Source organism: Denticeps clupeoides, chromosome 5 (assembly GCF_900700375.1).
Source record: "Denticeps clupeoides chromosome 5, fDenClu1.1, whole genome shotgun sequence".
In the NCBI taxonomy this organism is placed as follows: Eukaryota; Metazoa; Chordata; class Actinopteri; order Clupeiformes; family Denticipitidae; genus Denticeps; species Denticeps clupeoides.
The window spans coordinates 27150747-27168684 of record NC_041711.1 but is presented as its reverse complement, the minus strand read 5'-3'; the positions used below and the strand labels follow the sequence as shown (position 1 = coordinate 27168684).

Sequence of the window (17938 nt, the reverse complement as noted above, 5' to 3'; positions counted from 1 at the left end):
CCCTCCGTTTGTCTCCCACCTCATTTTAATCAGCATGTTAATAAGAAAGGTAACTAATCAATACGTTCAATGGCTGGGCCGAGCGATTGATACCATCTTGTCCACTCCCCTCACACAACCCAGCACACACACACACACACACACACACACACACACCCATAATTAGGTTTCCTTGTTATAATAATCTTAAACAGTGATCCGGGTATTGAGCTTTAATACCGTGTTTATATGGTATAAATTGCGGTGCTGATGAAATAACGAATTGACTGCCATATGAACGGCGTTTAGCGGCGGCGCCTCCACAGCCATCCGTTTTTTTATTCTCAGGACTGCTTTTCATAAATACTTTCTTCTCGAAATGCTCCGTTTTCTTGCGAGGCGTTGCTCTGTTGTTGTGTTTGTGAAAGGGCCGATCCTTGAGGGCAGATGAATTCTACTCCCAAGAGGGGAATAAATCACTCTTTCTGGAAAGATGTCAACCCCACCGCGCAGTTAAGAGCCTGAAACAGAGGAGAAAAATGATGTTCCGAGTCAGACCAAAGCAGCTGTGTGGTCTTATGCCCAACAAGTACAGTCTGAGCCGCCACAATATTAATAGACGCGAAAACACACATCTACCCACCTCAGGGTGTGGGTGCACACAACAAATAACTCTGCTGAGGCTGGGCCTGACTTAAAAACGTGGCAGAGCATGAAGGGAAATCCCTCATTCTGGCAGAATACAGGGAATAAAGTATCCTTCACGGCTGGAATTGGAATGCCTCTTGCTTCTTGGTCACTTTGTTGTGATGTTGAATGGCTTGCAGGTACTCCATACTGCATATGCTTTATTTCATGATATTTGAATAGATTTTTTATGTCTATTTTCTGCACCTAGAAATGGAACATGGCGAGGTTGTATATCTGTAAGTACCGATCCCACAGGGGGTTAGAATGACCAGTGACCTCAGCGACACCCACTTGACTATCATCCTCAAGCCCCCCCCCGTCCTCCATCTTGGATGTTGTGGTCACCTAGCAACGGATGCCGAGTTCATAGGTCAGAAACCAGGATCTATCATGGAAAGAGCGGCTTTTGCAGGCTTTAGCCTGTCCATTTTGGTATCATCGCATTATCCTATGAACCTAGAATTATTTAACAGTACAGATGAAGGGTATTCATACAGTCACTATATATATAAGAGTGTGAATTTGAAAACTACAGAAAAATCCACCATATATATATATATATGTATATATGGTGGATTTTTCTGTAGTTTTCAAATTCACGCTCTCCCTTGAATCTAATCCATCTCCAGCTCTTCATTCAAATCAAGGCGGTGAAGTTGGTACCAATAAAGGTGTGTGTGTCCAATAGGAATTTAGTTCAGTTCTTCGTCCATCAATTTTATTGTTGTTATTTTTAACGGAACCCCAATCTGTTATAGGGTGCAGCCTCATGTATAATAAACTGGGGGGGTCAGCAACCTTTGATCTCTGCTGACCAAGAGGGAGGATGGGTGAGATGCAATCACCTTAAACAGTTTAAGACAGAAGGCTGGGGATGAAGAAAGTGATGAAAGGTTGGGGGGAGGGGGAGAAATGACTGAGCAGCAGTGACGGGGGGTCAGTACTAATCTGCGTGCTGATCAGGCCCAAAAAGTTTAAAGCGAGGGGCTAAACTCCAGCTTTTCCTCCATCTGTGCAGAAAATGTGAGATCCGTTCACTGTGGAATGTGAAGATCTCAGATGGATTTTAGACACACCACAGTTAAAGGATATAAAGGTGGGGGAAAGGGTCAGGAAGCCGGGCGCATTCATAGCACACTGTCCATAGGCGCCGATAATGACAGAAAAAAATCGGATTTTTTAAAAAAATCCCTTAAATCTTCCAGAGCAGGTGTCACCTCTCGCACAAAATGCTCCGGGATTAAAAGGGTGTCATCCCATTTTTTTTGTTGTCCACCCCAAACATGCCCTGCCCTGGACACAGATGGCCATCCAGCACGTGGCTGGAGGTGGGCAGAGAAATGACCCCCCAGCTGGACATTGCGGACAGGTCACTGATATACAATCCCTCGTTCGGAGACAGCTGCCAGTGGGCCGTGCTAATGGAGCTCCTCTCCTCCCCCGAGGGGCCTGACCGTGAGGAGTGTCCAGCTGCCCCCGCCGCCCTCCCCTCGCTGCCCTTTCACTGGCCACTGCATGCAGGCACAGAGCCTGAGGAGGTGGGGGTGGGGACTCGGCGCAGCACGGGTAGACCAGAGCCGGTGGCCATAAGGTCGAACTGCAGAGGAACGGAAGGAGGGAAAACTACACCTTCTGATCCGTCTGCAGATGGCGAGGTTGAAAGGCCGACGGCAGAAGCTCTTTACAAGAAGACCAACATTATTACTGCGACTTCCAAACCAGCACGAACGCAGTGTGTGTGCTGTAGTTGGTGCATCTTGTCATTAGCACACCAAATGCTAAAATGCATTCTGCTGAGGGCAAGGCTCACGACGCGGTGACACGCCGAAACCCAACGCCTGCAGTCTGATGCCACCACAGTCCCTAGGAAGGGTTCCAACCGTCTACCGAGTGCCATGCTCTCAGAGCAGAGGTGCAGTTAGGCAGCGCGGGGGGGCAAACTGGCTCTGCCAAGCTGAAACTGGGCTGCCCGCTGCGGGGAGGCTCTGGGTTGAGTTGCCTGGAGTAGTGTCAATAAATCAATAGGACAGACGTCACTGCAGGGCCGAGAAGCCACATGAAACTGTCATTGATCGGCACAAGATACAGACTGAGGCAGGGAGGGTGAGGCGGCGTGATTGGCGGGAGGGAGAATGGTGAGCCGAGGGGTCTACCTCCATTGTGAGCGGCGGGGAGTAAAGGTCAGAGTGGCGGCAGGGAACAGCCAATGGGGAACAGCGATGCCACACAGGGGGACAGTGCCTGACCACCAGACTCCACAACAGCGTGGCATGTTTTGAGCTCCCTTGTTCTGCTCTGACACACAAAGCCGACATCTTCATGCTGACTAATGAAGTTATTAATATAGACGTGTGGGATGCGGCGCTTGTGACGCGTATTTTTCCTGATTTAATAATCTTTGCTGGTTCTGGACACGGAGAGGTGAGGAGAAGAGGACCTGAATTTCAATTTCAGCTCCCAGTTCGTCGTCCTGTGCGGAGCTCTCTGTGTCTGCTGCTCCCGCCTGATCGTTCGCGCCCATGACAGGAACGCAGCCATTTTTCAGTTGCTCCCTCTTGTCTGGGTCACTCTTTGCTCATGATGAGCTAATGGCCAGCGCATTGATCACGTTTGCCTGACCTGCAAATTGGGGTCAACGCAAATGTAAATGGCCCGCCTCGCAAAAATACAACCCAACCTTTTTCTGAGTTCGCTCTCTTGAAATCAGTATGAAGAAGAGGTTTTCATTGCTGAATGCTGCAGTGTGTCAACAAAAAAAATGTACAAGTGAGAGCAAAAAAAAACGACAGGAAGAGTCTCAGTGTGGACACCTCGAATGGACATGCTAGCGGCGTGGGAGATGGAGAAATGTTCCTTCCTTTCGCTGGCTACTTTTGCCCATAGCAGACCCTGTGTAGGAGACAGGTGTAAATAAACTGCAAGCTCTGTCCTTGTTCTCCGTGGTTGCCATGGAAACGGTTGATAGGGTATACTATCGATCGCAGTGTCCAGTTGGAATTGTGTAGCCCCCCAAACCCTCTTTTTTCCGCAGTGATGGGCGTGGATCAATAGTTTGATGCTGTGCGCTTCCTCTGCCTCACATCGCCAGCCACCGAAGAATTAATAATAATAATTAATGCTTCTGAATCTGTTCTGATGTAAACAGATGTAAAAAGATTTTTATGTAGTTTGTTTTGTAATTTGTTAATAACACTGCATATCAGTGTAGTTGTGAATCCTAATGGTTCTAAAATTATATATACGTGTGTGTATGAATGTATGTGTGTGTATCTATATATAAATACATACATACATATACACACACACACACACACATACATATGGATACATTTATACACACACACAGAGTAGCTCCATGTAAACATTTTCTAAGGTCACATATGAAGCAGCTCTGGGACCGTTTTTTTTTCATATGGAAGCATATTTTCTAATAGTGCACAGTGGACTGGACATCAGTTTGGACTGTAAGTGCCCTGGCATGCCCCACGTCCCACCTTAGCACATTTAGCCTCCTCACCTCTACATATGCAAACAGCCAGAGCACATTTAGGCCAACAAGAGCAATTTATCATGGCCGGCCCCTCACTCTGTCATGGCTGTGAGTATGAGATAAAAAAAAAAACATAAAGAGGCAAATCTGAGTCATTCGGTAAAATGCGAGGGTGAAAGAGGAACCGTGGCGGACCTGGGGGAGCTCGTTTAAATCTCGCCTGAGGGATCCCCCCAGCCGGGGGTCATGGTTGGAGTCACAGAGCAGAGGATTTAAAGGTGGGCTCTCCTTAAGGTGTTTCTGTCGCCCCGAGGCAGAGTCATCACAATTCCTGGAGAGGTGGAAATGAAAGTACACTCAGGACAAAGGCTCTTTCCTTGCTCATGGCCATTGTTGAAAAACGTTATCCAAAAACCGTAATGATTGAGACATTGGTAGCATCTGTTACTGTATATTCCACAAACAGTGGGTGTAAGACTGAGCTGAAGCATTTTCTCCAGGCATTTAAAAAAAAAAAGAGTTTAACCGGGTTTCATGTCAATTTCACCTTACTGGAAATGTTTCCAACAGGTATGGTTATGGTGTCCTACATTTCAACGTATTGTCCTGGCGCTGTGCAGTTTTTCCCATTGCACAATTATTAGCAACGGTTTATGAAATAGCTTTTTTTTGCGTTAATTGGGGATAATGTGTCATTTCAGAACCTTGGGGTTTCTTTATTGTAAATCAAGACATTATGCAACATATGGCAAAAGTAGAGTAATAAAGTGACGTTTGGCAACATGGGACGAATGACAGCAGTGTATTCGTGATAAGGGAATGTAAACACAGGAGGACCTCATGTGATTTGGCAGGGGTCTTTGGGGTTCTCCTTCTGCCATCCTTTCCTCAATGCAGCCCTGTTTGGCGGCTAGCCTGGGGTGGTGTGCTCCATGCGGTGGTAGAAATGTAAATCGTGGTGTGCACTTGTGTGTGCTGCATGGGAAGGGAGTGTGAGGGGGAGCAAAGTGGCTGCCCTCGCATCCCGCAGAGATGAAAACCCATCAGCTTGGAGAAAAGGAGCAGCTTCAGGGCCAAAAGTCAGTCTCGCTGGGCCTCCGCATGTGGGAAGGAAGAACCAAGGAGTGAAACTTTTTTTCTCTGCCTCCAGCAGAATTAATGTGCTGTATAAAGTAAGGAGCTGGTTTGAACTTGGCCCCACACAGCAAAAACTTGTGTGGCACTGAAGTGTTCAAGGATTTTGGTACTGTCCTGATTGCACCCTCAGTGTATTAAAGAGATACATTAGACATGTATATATATAATTTTTAATAATATGTTGTATAATTAGAGCTAGATTGTATAACACATTTTAACACAATGGATAACATTAAATACATTAAAATGTCATTCGTTAAAATGTTTCAAGGTGGCATGACAGTTACTGTCATGACTTTACATTTCCAAAGTTGAATCCTGGCTGGTGTATGTGGAGTGTGCTTGCTCTCCCTGTGTCGGCATGGGTCTTCTCTTGGTATGTTGGTTTCTTCCCACTGTCGGAAGGCACACTCAGCAGATTAGCAACTCTAAACTGCGCATCGGGGTGAGTGTGTGAGTGAGTGGCGTGTGCGTCCTGTGGTGGGCTGGCACTCTCGTTGTCCTATCGTGGGCTCCAGCGGCCACAAACCTGATTAAAGTGAAGTGATTGTCACTTGGGACACACAGCAGCACAGCACACGGTGCACACAGCGAAATTTGTCCTCTGCATTTAACCCATCACCCTGAGTGAGCAGTGGGCAGCCATGACAGGCGCCCGGGGAGCAGTGTGTGGGGACAGTTGGGACCGGCAACCTTCTTTTTATGGGGCCGCTTCCTTAACTGCTAGGCCACCACTGCCCCGTGATTAGAGTATGCAGTTATCGATACAGAGAAAAAGAGAAAAAAGGTCATATACATAAAACATTAAAAAAACAGAACATTTGGCTTTGAATCATTTGAACAATTATATATGGGCTTATATATAAAGAACAATGAACAATTTACCGTTTTGTACAATTTTGCCCCTGCTGTTAAAGAAACAATAACGCTCCAGCCCTCTATCCAGACGCTGAAATGATATCGAAGTCAATAGCTATTAATCATCCATGATCTTAAGGATTGCAGCATGTCGATATAAAATCCAGGGATGGAATTAGTCTGTGCCAAGCACGTGTCTACCGATGAAGGTCATGTGTGAGATTGTGACAGGAGTGATGCTCGGCCTGCTCAAGGTCGGGTGTACTGTATTGCTATTTAGTAGTAATGCTCACATAAAGCATCGGGCGCTGTGGGTGGCTGAGAGGGGACTCCATACTTAAACGTGAATGCAGCGAGGCCATGAAACGACCAGCCCAGCAGTCACTTTTTCATTTCTTCAGGACTCTCAGCTGCGCCAAGGTCACTCTACGCCTACACTGTGGTCAATCAAAGGTTCATTTCAGTGATCAGTACATGCCTTATACACAGGCATCTTTTCTTCTTCAGCACATCCTTTCATTAACATTTCAATCAGATATCAGCAGTGAGTTACTTAAAGAAATGAGCAGCAGCATCCAAAGAACTGTAACAGTGAGCAAAAAAAAAAAAAAAAACGTAGTCGCAGCACTGAGGCATGAATCAGTGTATTTAAATTGGCCAGCAACACAAATCCAATACAATGGACAATGGTGAGGGCAAGTGTCCCGAAACCTCCTTTTCTTTTCACCGATCCCCCCCTCAGACACGAGTCTGGCAGGCGTACCGTTACGTTATATTGAAACCTCTGCCCTCCAGTCTGTTCAGAGGAGGGCACGTCTATTCAAGCACAGCGGAAAGAGAAAGGCCAGAAGCCGCCCCTTAAAATCTTTACTGTCAGCATTCAGCTATTGTGAGCCCCTTAAACCAAAGGGAATTTTCTGCTCTAACAATGGAGCAATGAGCGTCCGACATCTGGTTCACTGAGTGCTACATGTTTCAACAAGATATAAATAAAAGTAGGTCACAATGGAAATACATTATATTTTTTGACTATACTTTTCCGTCCTGATTTACCAATCTTTGATGTCATACTTGACTAGATGTTGGGTTCAATGTGAATCCTGGCTTTGGTTTTCTAGATACTCTAGCATTGTGAATACTCACAGCGCCCCCTGGTGGATAAGATTTTTAACATGGGTTCTGACCTGTTCACAAGATTGGAATTATGGTTTATTATGGCAACCATGTTTTTGCAGAAACAACTTTTGTGCAGTTTAAAAATTTGTAAAATGCCATGAGTTAATACTGAATTGGTTTCATTGGAATATTCAAGTTATCTAACATAATGATCTCCAAAATGTTTTCAATCTGGTCCTGAATGGACCACGACCTGAGACTTAGTGTACTGTACATACCATCATCAGATGCCGAGACACAAGAATGAAATCGGGGTGATGGACTGATTTGTTTTTACTTTGGTAACATGTTAAAAAATTTACAATAAACAGTCAAGAAACACATTAATTTCAATAAATTAAAATGTCAATGAGATAGTTTCTGAACGGGAAACCTTCCTTTAAAGATATAAACAAAAAAGCATGTAGCAATTTTGAGCGAGCAGACTTTTAACAGGAATACTGTACATAACCAAAAAACAAGATGTTTAAAACATATAGAAGTTGAAATCTAATTTTCAGTCCTGCAATGACTACGCTAAACATGACTTGGACCCACTAGGAAAATGGGACATTTTTAGAAGCAGTCTTTTGTTTCACTGAACTTCCTCTTTTTTGGAAAAGCCGGTTGAGCATCTTGACTTGGAGGAAACTCCAAATGGGACATCTGGGGTTTAAGAAAATAATAACAGTGCCCCAATATTTATCATTTGAAAAATCCATCAAGTCAATTAAATAAATAATCAAGCAAATCTAACAAACTATTTACCATATTTCTCCCATTTGCTGGTGTCTTATTGCTTCCGTTGAGTGGGTCTGTCTCAGTCTTCTTCTGGAAATACAGATGGTAAAGTATGTGTACAACTAATCTACTGGATATATTCTATGTGCATTTAGTCAATATGAGTTTCTTCAAGGTAAGAAGCTTGGAATCTGATGAACATCATTATTTACTAAGTCATGTGTGAATCAGTTTATGTATCATGGCAAATGTCTGTTGATTTCAGTGAGAGAAATTACTGCTGATGATCTGATGATGCGGCCACTTCTGGTTCTCTTCACAACGTCATCTGGACCAGCAGCTTTCTGTGACAGAATGAGCAAACTGAGAAAAATGGCAAGCTATCACACAGGCACAGCCACTGAAGCCAGCAAACCTGCCTTTATAAATTATATTCCTCCAGTTTTAACGCAGTCACTGATTGTCAATATTTCACCTGGGATTTGGGCGGGTCCAGTATCTCAGCTCGTACTTCAGTCTTTTTCCGGTAAGTCACATCTGTGTAGATTTTAGAAAAAAATTAGCTTCACCATAGGCAGGTAAAAAAAAACATATGCCGATCAGTTACCTGAATTTTCAACACATTCCATGTCATTATGAACGGCATCCTGTACACAAAATCACAAAAAAAATAATAATAATAATTAATGATAGGTGGACTAATTTCATGCATTAAAACCTTTTTTAAAGGCTTGTTTGCATCTTTGCAAATGTCAGGCTACAAAACATAATAGTAAAGGGGTATTATGGTGAGCAGGTTGTGAAACAAAAATTTGCATGCGTGATTAACTCGTGTTATGACCTCTGGCATCTGTTCCTCTTCCTCATTCTTCAGGGCCAGATGATCTCTGTTGCTGAGCTCATCACCATCAACCTAACAAAAAAACATGGTTACAGAACCAAAACCAGCACCAACATGACAAATTCCTGAAAAAAATATTACACACAATTTCTAAGCAGCTATTTTCCCATAAAAAAAGACCAGTTATCAATATAATAAATAACAGACACGTATATATAATAGAGTGCAATCACATTGTAATTGTCATTTATTTACAGTACCAGCCAAGCAGTGGTTTCTTTAAAGTAAGAAACGGAAAGTAAAGATCAGATAGCCCAGTGTCTCCTGTGGAGATCAACTTTCTGGGTACCTCCATTTCCCAAAACCTGAAGTGGGAGACCAACATCTCCTCCATCCTCAAAAAGACCCAGCAGAGGACGTGCTTTCTGACAAAACTGAGGAAGTCCAGTCTTCCACAGGAGCTGCTAGTCCAGTTCTACACTGCAGTCATTGAGTCAGAAAAAAGGCAGGGAAAATCATCACAGATCCCCCACACCCTGGACACAGATTTTTTTTAACCTGCTGCCCTCTGGCAGACGATCCAGTATGATTTATTTATATTGTTTTATACAGTTGTGCTTGACAGACACCATTGACGTGATTCTGATTCTGAAGTAGGCACCTATTGCCACACTGTTGGCATTCTCTCATTCAGTTTCGTGAAGGAGTTCCCAGTGGTGCGGTCCAACTCATTCCAAACCATCTCAGATGGGTTCAGGTCAGGTGATTGTGGAGGCCAAGTCATCTAATGCAGAACTCCATCAATCTCTTTATTGTGCCCGGAGCAGAGGTATCTCTTGGTCTTCCTTTCTTGGTGAGGTCATAAGAGCCAGTTTGTTTATAGCATTTGAAAAATTATGATGAACTGTCATTTCTTTTTACTTAGTTGAGTGGTTCTTGCCATTATATTGCTTAGACAAGCAGGGCTACTCACTGTATAGACCTTGGTACCAACCCCACTGCTGCACAAGACAACTATTGGTCTCAAACACATTAAGAATGCGAGGAATTAACTTGTGACTAGGCACACCTGGTAAACCATTCCAGGTGATGACCTGATCGAGAGAATGCAAAGCTGTCATCAAAGAGAGTGTGCAAAGCTGTCATCAAAGCAAAAGGTGGCTACTTTGAAGAACCTCAAATGTAAAACACGATCCACTATTTTGCTTTCTACATAATCCCTTCATTGTTTGGAGGTCATCAGTATTCAATTACAATAACTGGTACTGTGTCATACCAGTAAACATGCATTGTAAAAATAAATGCCGCTTAGTTTAAAACCTTGCCTATTAATTAATTCAGACATACAGTACAGGCCAAAAGTTTGGCCACACCTTCTCATTCAATGTGTTTTCTTTATTTTCATGACCATTTACATTGGTAGATGTGGAGTTATGTACTAGTTATGTTCTAGTTTCTTCAAAATAGCCGCCCTTTGCTCTGATTACTGCTTTGCACACTCTTGGCATTCTCTAGATGAGCTTCAAGAGGTCGTCACATGAAACAGTCTTGAAGGAGTTCCCAGAGGTGTTTAGCACTTGTTGGCACCTTTGCCTTCACTCTGTTGTCCAGCTCACCCAAAACCATCTCAGTCGGGTTCAGGTCCAGTGACTGTGGAGGCCAGGTCTCCACTTTTTGTTAAGTACATAATTCCACATGTGTTCATTCATAGGTTTGATGCCTTCAGTGAGAATCTACCAATGTAAATGGTCATGAAGATAAAGAAAACACATTCAATGAGAAGGTGTGTCCAAACGTTTGGCCTGTACTGTATATGTAAACCTGTGATCAAGACTGCTGCTCTTCCCTGGATGTATGGCCATTACCTGCTCTACTCTTTCTCTCTCTGTGCTAACGTCCAGCTTGAGTGTGTGGAAGGGGGTTACAACTTCCCCCATGGTCAGATTGATAGGCTCTTTCTCAAACACAGCATTCACACTGTCTCCTTCTTTAAAACCAGGGGGCTGATACGCCTGTGGTGTAACTGAGAGGAGAAAACTGTCGTCATAAATGTTTCCGAATCCAGTAATGGACAAAGATCAAAATATAAAAATTAAAGATAAAAATCTAGCAAAATTAGAATTCCTACATTTAAACTCCCACTTGAGCATAAGCACAAAGTATTTTCTGCTAAATATACCATGATTTTAACTCTACATAACTTACAGTTTATATAAGCAATCTTCAGTTTGGGATTAATAGTTAATAACTTTTTAAAAAGTGCTTTGCTAGTTACCCTCATCATAGTATGAGAGTTGCATGTTGATGGAGACACTATCCGGCAGAGGCCCAAGGTTCTGCATCAGGGTGTAGAGCTTGCGTACAAGGAGGATACTGGCTTTCCTTGTATTTCCTAAAGCCATCTCGGATCCTTCCCCTGCAATACTGACATAAAATCATTTAAATCATTTGCATTGAATAGAGTCAATATGTCCCATATTTTCAAAAACAGCACAAAGCAAGTGAATGACATACCTTTGGAAATTCATTTGAGTACCTCTTTCTGTGTAATAGATTTTGAACTTGTAGCATTCTGTGATTTTCTGCCCAGTGAAGAAATATAATATGTAGTTTTAAAACAATAGGAAAAATATAAAAAAACTTAATCATTTCAATAGATCCACATCACTGTGGATTTTCCTCATACAATGGAAGCTAATCATACAGTAACCTTAACAAAAGGCTGTAAAGTCCCCAGCAGATCACACTAATCACAAACAGGTGCATCATGCCATGAGAATAACATGCTTATCAAGGCTTAGTTATCATTGTTTTAGTTTATAATTTGTGGTTAATAATTTGTGGATGTCAAGTGTGATATTTAATAGCATAATTTGGTGAGACGTGAGATTTGTGACACTGGTGACATCCTCTCCTCCTATAAAAAGCCAGACACACATGCAGAGGGGCAGTGAAAATGATTGGGACGCACTACACACTATTCTGTCTTCTACAGATGCATTACCTGGGAATTCCTTGGATCTGAATAAATCTACAAAAAGCAAATAACATGTTATTTGGATATGGATATATGGATACATGTGAATTTCATTTTATATATATATAAAATATTTGCATTTGGAAATACTCACAGAAAGAAGAACCATTCGCAGCTAACACGGATGAGAAGTTCAGATATTGTGCAAAAGTTAGTCAATGACCACAATGCCTCTATATGACTAAATGCAGGTGATATCAATGTGCCTGCAAGTTTCTAACTCACATATTTCTTCTGAAGTGCATCAAAGCAGCCATATATCCTGAAAAGACACAATCACCAACTGTTTATTTATAATTATCCAAACTACCAAAAGAATCAGAATACAAATAAATATAGCACACATTAAGAATGAAAGTAAGTTAACAAGCCTTTATATAATAAATGAATCATGACAATGATCAGAATGTTGGCTAACTGTTTGCTATACACACCACTGAACAATTTGTCTGGCACCAGGGCAACTGCGCTCCTCTCTGAGGATCATCACCTTCTGTTCTGTGTTTTAGAAAAAGGTCTCTTTAAAGGACAGTCTAAGTGAAAGGAAAACCTCCTCGTCAAACCTCTCCTTACCTTCAACGTACTTGATCCCATACGCTTTCTCTGGGAAAAGGCCCCTGAGGTAAGTAATGGTAGAGACTGCAATTGCCAGGAGTTTCTTTATCACGACCAGAGACTGCTGCTCTGTGACAACGACATCTGGCAAAAGCTGCATTTCCTGGGTGATAAAACAAACTCCTGAATGAGTTCAAATGTAATGGGATAAAATTTTACTTATTTCAAGGGTATCATCAACATAATCTCCAACATACTTGTTTGGACTTCACACTGAGTTCACAAGCCATGACTACGCAAATCAGAAGATGGTCAGTAAGAGCAAAACTGAAAAAAAAAATCATGAAAACCTGGACAATTCAGAAGACGCAATTCAATTCTTCTACATTTACACTTAAAAGACTTAAAGATATATACCATGCTAGGAATATTTCTAACACTGGCTAATCTGCATTTGGAAAATATCCATTAGCTTGCCTACTATGCTAGCTTTGACCGAATGTAGCTTTGCAAATTCTAACAGACTTCGGCAGCTGAGACAATTTAAGTCTTTTTTTTTTTTTTTTTAACGGGCTTGACATTTCTGCAACGAATAATACCGTCCAGTTTGCCTGTGTATGTACACGTAACCATGTTCCGCTCACCTTACGCTGACGATGCGCAGCTTTCCCGCGCAACGCGGTACTGACCGGGAAAGGATGCTGAGCACGTGACTGCCGTCTGCCATTCCTGCATTTGTAATAAAATGTATTCGAAATACATGAACGCAATTAAGGCAGGTGCGTTGTGTGTGCTTGTCGATGCAAAACATTGTGTTTTTTGGAAATGAAAAGTTACCCGAGGTAGAGTATTCCGCTTCTTTAGAGTGCTGCCGCTAGGGGTCGCCACAGAGGACCAAACGAACTGGTTAACCAGGCAAAAGTTGGCATCCGGATGCTTTTCCGGATGCCAGCCCGTCACATTTACTCGGGCGTGGGAAGGGCACCAAGAAATACAGTCACGTGTGTTACCAAACGTGTGCATGTAAAGGAAATTGTCAAATCTTCAAATTACAGAATTGCCTCCTTTCCAGACTACTTTTGGATGCAAACTTCCGTGGGGGGGGTCATTCACATCTAAACATGCGTACAAAGATACAACACATTTGAGCAGTTTTCATTTACGTGGTAAGATAATGTGTACTATGGCAAATAGTTCACATACATTTTTTTAACAAAAAACAATTGCACTTCAACCGAAGGAAAAAAACAAAACAACAAATGGCAAGGTTTCACATGTTTTCAAATATGTTTCATATTTCTACAATTTTTTATAATATAAATTAAAACGGCGAACTAACTCGCAGTTCTCATCATGGATCGACGATGAATTCTTTCCTGGTACGTGGGCTGTTGCGTGGATCTGTGTTGCCAAATACATTTAATTATCAACCAAAATGGCTATGTGTAAAAAAAAAAAAAAAAAAAACTTAAAACAAGCAAAATGGCTCTAACAATATAGCATGTGTGTATTCTTACAGACAGAGAGTTATATTGACTATATAAGACCATTGACTATAAGACAACCGTGAAGTTATAACCTGACCAACAATTAGGACCAAACTCGCTCAGAATAATCAAGACCTGGCAACACGGGCTGAGGGCGGGCCGAAACTCGTGGTCTTTAAAAGGTCCGGAATGCATGAACCTTGCTCTTTCCATCGGGCGGACGGGGGTCGAGCGAGTGGACTCTGGGACGGCGTAGTTATGTAGTTTAGTCCCTCACGGTGGACGTAATAACAACGGGAGATGCGCCAAAACTTAAAAACAGGGCGCGCTAGACGTAGATAGGATGTCACAGAGCCCCGCCGCCAGCTTCTTCATATCCAACGGAGTTGTGGACAAAGGAATTTTGCGCTGCGAACCGACCATGGATCTGTCGAACTATCCAGCTCCTCTAACCCAAGATTTTTGTCCGGGAGCTGGGAAAACCGGGAAGTGTTGTTTGCTTAGGCCCAACAACCTAGTGAGACACGGGTTCCAGAACAGCTTCACCGGAAGTGATGTTACGGACGGGTCCCTGCCGTCTTCTCCCGAAGAGGCCGAACCCTCAACTTTCCCAAGCCCCGACGCGCTGGAAAACGACACGCGGGACCTGATCGAGGCCTGCCTGCGCAGATACGCGGGCCTGCCGAACTGCCGGTGCTCCCAGCGGGCCGCGCTGAAAACCATGTGCGACGTGGTTGGACAGCTGGCCGTAAAACACGAGATCGCGTACAAAGGTGAAGATGGCGACATTTCCCCCGCGACGTGCACTCTGCAACGCTTGCGCAGTGATCTGGCTGCAATAGTCGTGTAGATTACATTCCACGGAGTTGGCGCCCCTTCTCACGCTTATTGTACTTGTAGGAACACGTTTGAGTTTTATAACGTTACCTTTGCTTCCGCAGGCATGATTAATAAGCTTAAAGTGGAAGAGCAGCCTGGTGATCTGACCGTGGTCTCGAGCATTGCCAAGGAGCTGTTCAGTGATGGCAAAACAAACTGGGGGCGCATCGCCAGCCTGGTGGCCTTCGGGGCCCTCCTGAGCAAACATCTGAGGGAGAAGGGACACGGGGACAGTGTGAGCCTGGTGGCCCACGAGATCTCGTCCTACCTCCTCTCAGACCAGCTCAACTGGCTGATCAAAAACAACAAATGGGTGAGCATTCCCCCCCCAGCCAGTCTAGGTGCCATTTTTAAATGCCACGTTCTTGTTGAAATCAAGTTTTACACAGTGTTCAAGCGTTTCGCTTTTTGTTATTGCTGCATTTTGTTGGTTTCACTTTGTCTATAACAGAACAATACCAATTTCTCCACAGGAGGGATTTGTACAGTTCTTTCACATTGAAGACCCAGAGACGACAGTGAGAACGGCGCTCATGAAAATCGTGGGAGTTGTGGGGATTGGAGCGGGGCTCGCTTTCCTCCTGAAATGAGCTTGTTTGCCAGTGCTGGACTACAGCTGATCTGGGTGTGAGCCAGCTCAAGATGAGACGCCTGTATCCAGGGCTTGATGCCAAGCTTGCATATTTTCACACAATACAATCCTGTAAAGAGACATTTTGAACTTGTCTGTTGAGGTGTGGCTGGAAAGCAAAATAGCTTATTAATTTGGTTTACTTAAAATCCAAACATCTATACAATACACAGAACCTAAAGAGGACATATATTTTTGTAGATAAAATTATTTTTTCAACAAAAATGTTGAGTATTTTCTACAATATAACTTCGTTCTAATTTCAGAAGAAACTTCCCTGACCCACTATGAACAGATCCATGAATATTGGATAAACCAAGCACAGACATGTCTGGCCTAATGGTAGATAGCACTTTCCAATCTGTGATTGGGTCAAGTTCGTGTTCGGTGAAACAGAAGAACTGATAGGACATTCATGTTTTCTTGCTGTTTTCATATTGTATGTCTCTGGGCTTTTTTTTTTTTTTTTTTTTTTTTCTGTCTCAGTCTCTTGATTGTGGATAACCCGAAGGAGCAGTGATCTGCATCAGCAATAGCCTTATTTTGTTTCATCACTCTTGTGACTAACCAAACCAATCCTACACATTACAACCATGGATACAGAATGTGCTGCATTAATTAAAAATGTTCTCCTGGGTCCCAAGGTTTTTATTAGCCCAGGTAGCAAACGGAACGTTTTGTTCAACTCTTTCTATTTCATTCCAGGTTTTCAGATAGGGAAGAAAAAAAAGTCAAACTAATATGAGCAACTTGCATGTGGTCATTTGACCTTTTCTCTTTGTCTGCAGTTTCTATAAATGCCAACTTGTGGTCTTCTCAACTCATGAAAGAGCCTGTAGTTTATGGAACAAGAAAAGGAATGAATTAAAAAAAAAAAACTGGTGGGGTTCAGTCACATGTCATTTGTTCTTATGCTAGTATTTCCTTAAACAAAGATTGAGTATAAGTGGGAATTTTCACTGGGTGGATTTCCCAACATCTCATTTATTTACCCTTGCTTCGTGCTTCAGACAGGAAGTGCTTCACTGGATCAGTTTTATTTTTCTGTGTCTCACAATGTCGACCGGTATTTCTGTCTGAAAGTTTTGAGTGCTTGTGAGGTGTGCCCGACACTCAGGTCTGCTTGGTGAGTTCATGCGGAAATCTCCTTCATGCCTTTTGCATGTGACTATTAGTAATAGGAAATGGCTCTCCCCCAAGGGAAAAGAAGACACAGACACACAGTCCTGGCTCGTGTGGTGAAACTAAGCAGCCGTTTTTAATGGCTGCTATGGAAATCTGCAACAGAGCTCTCATTGTTCAAATGTTTCGTACTTCATGTTCCATACTTCATTCATCTTCAGAAGCCTCTGGCCTGAAATTATGCCAACGCCTTAATTCAAGCAAACAGGGCGTAGGTTGGTGCAAGGCCTTCCCAGTCTTTTATTATTTCTGAGAAGTTTATTGTTGAGATCTACTGTCAGAAATGAAGGTAAATGTAGCAGCTAAAACTTACTGTGCATGGATATGTAGTAGATAAAGCATAATGTGTACAGAAACACACATTACAAATATCCTAAAACCCCGGGGACGTTGGTTTTAAGCAGCTTGGGTATTAAAATAACTGGAATACTTGAATTTAATAATTAGTTTGTGATGACTAAAGTGACAGTTGACTCTCCCAGTCCAAAAAAAAAAAACGTGACAGATTTAGTAGAGACTCGTGCCCTAGTCAGTTTTCAGCGGCATGTTGAAGGCAGGACGTTCTGTGTTCTCCCCAGTTAATGCTGTAGATACAGTTGCTGTGGTTACAGGTGCTTGGGGAGGGGGGGGTCTCCACATGATGGCTAAGCACAGCACGGTACACAATGATTTATTCCTTGTTTTCTGTACCTGCTTGCCTTCATTCTAATCTCGCTAAAACCCTGACTGGTTAACCAGAAATACAGTGTTACCAGTGTTCTCTTTACACGTTTTACCACTTCCCCTCTAGAGACGTGACTAACCTGCAATTACCCCCTGGATTGACAAAGAGCTCTTGTCCTACTTAGGCTGATCGCTAATGCAATGTTCTCTGACGATATAGGGAAATGTTAGACTTTTGGTAAGATGCTGGTAAATAGATGCTGCAATAGACTATGTCTCAGTGGTCATGTGACTTTCTTCCCCATGTTTTTTTAACCCTTTTTTTATTTGTTATAGTCCAGTGTTTGCAGTGCACCGGAACCAGGTACTGTGAGTCCCTGATCCAGGCTGGTTTTGGTTGGCCAATGTAACAGAACAGCATTTGCAGTTTGTTGTGTATGGGGCTGGGTGAAATGATTGGTGTTGATGTAATTGATGCGATGGCTGTCCATTGTGTGAAGAACTATCAACACGTTCATAAGTATGGATACATAGATATCCACCCTGTGCTCAGGGTCAATCCAGTCAATCTCCATACAAATGAATGATGACACCTTATAAATCGTCTACTTAT

The 17938-nt window shown here is 42.9% G+C and overlaps 2 protein-coding genes across 4 annotated transcripts; one reads left to right on the top strand and one right to left on the bottom strand.

Annotated features, from left to right (window-relative positions):
- Positions 1-7585: 7585 nt before the first annotated feature.
- Positions 7586-15917, bottom strand: hormad1 (HORMA domain containing 1). Of its 3 annotated transcripts, none has more exons than XM_028981939.1 (17): positions 13321-15917; positions 13173-13212; positions 12741-12775; positions 12502-12646; positions 12363-12426; positions 12154-12190; positions 12023-12043; positions 11896-11922; positions 11406-11473; positions 11167-11315; positions 10757-10914; positions 8892-8963; positions 8658-8697; positions 8526-8587; positions 8329-8394; positions 8078-8140; positions 7586-7975 (listed from the first exon to the last, which is right to left on the bottom strand). In XM_028981939.1, the coding sequence occupies exons 1-17, from the start codon at positions 13504-13506 to the stop codon at positions 7886-7888; spliced, it is 1323 nt and encodes a 440-aa protein (XP_028837772.1). In that variant the 5' UTR covers positions 13507-15917; the 3' UTR covers positions 7586-7885. The 3 variants fall into 3 exon arrangements, with proteins under 3 accessions (XP_028837772.1, XP_028837774.1, XP_028837773.1); XM_028981941.1 differs by having other exon boundaries at positions 12741-12810; positions 13128-13212; positions 13321-13459; XM_028981940.1 differs by having other exon boundaries at positions 12741-12810; positions 13128-13457.
- mcl1b (MCL1 apoptosis regulator, BCL2 family member b) lies at positions 14161-16363 on the top strand. Its single transcript, XM_028981943.1, has 3 exons — positions 14161-14743; positions 14912-15162; positions 15323-16363. The coding sequence occupies exons 1-3, from the start codon at positions 14314-14316 to the stop codon at positions 15437-15439; spliced, it is 798 nt and encodes a 265-aa protein (XP_028837776.1). The 5' UTR covers positions 14161-14313; the 3' UTR covers positions 15440-16363.
- Positions 16364-17938: the final 1575 nt, after the last annotated feature.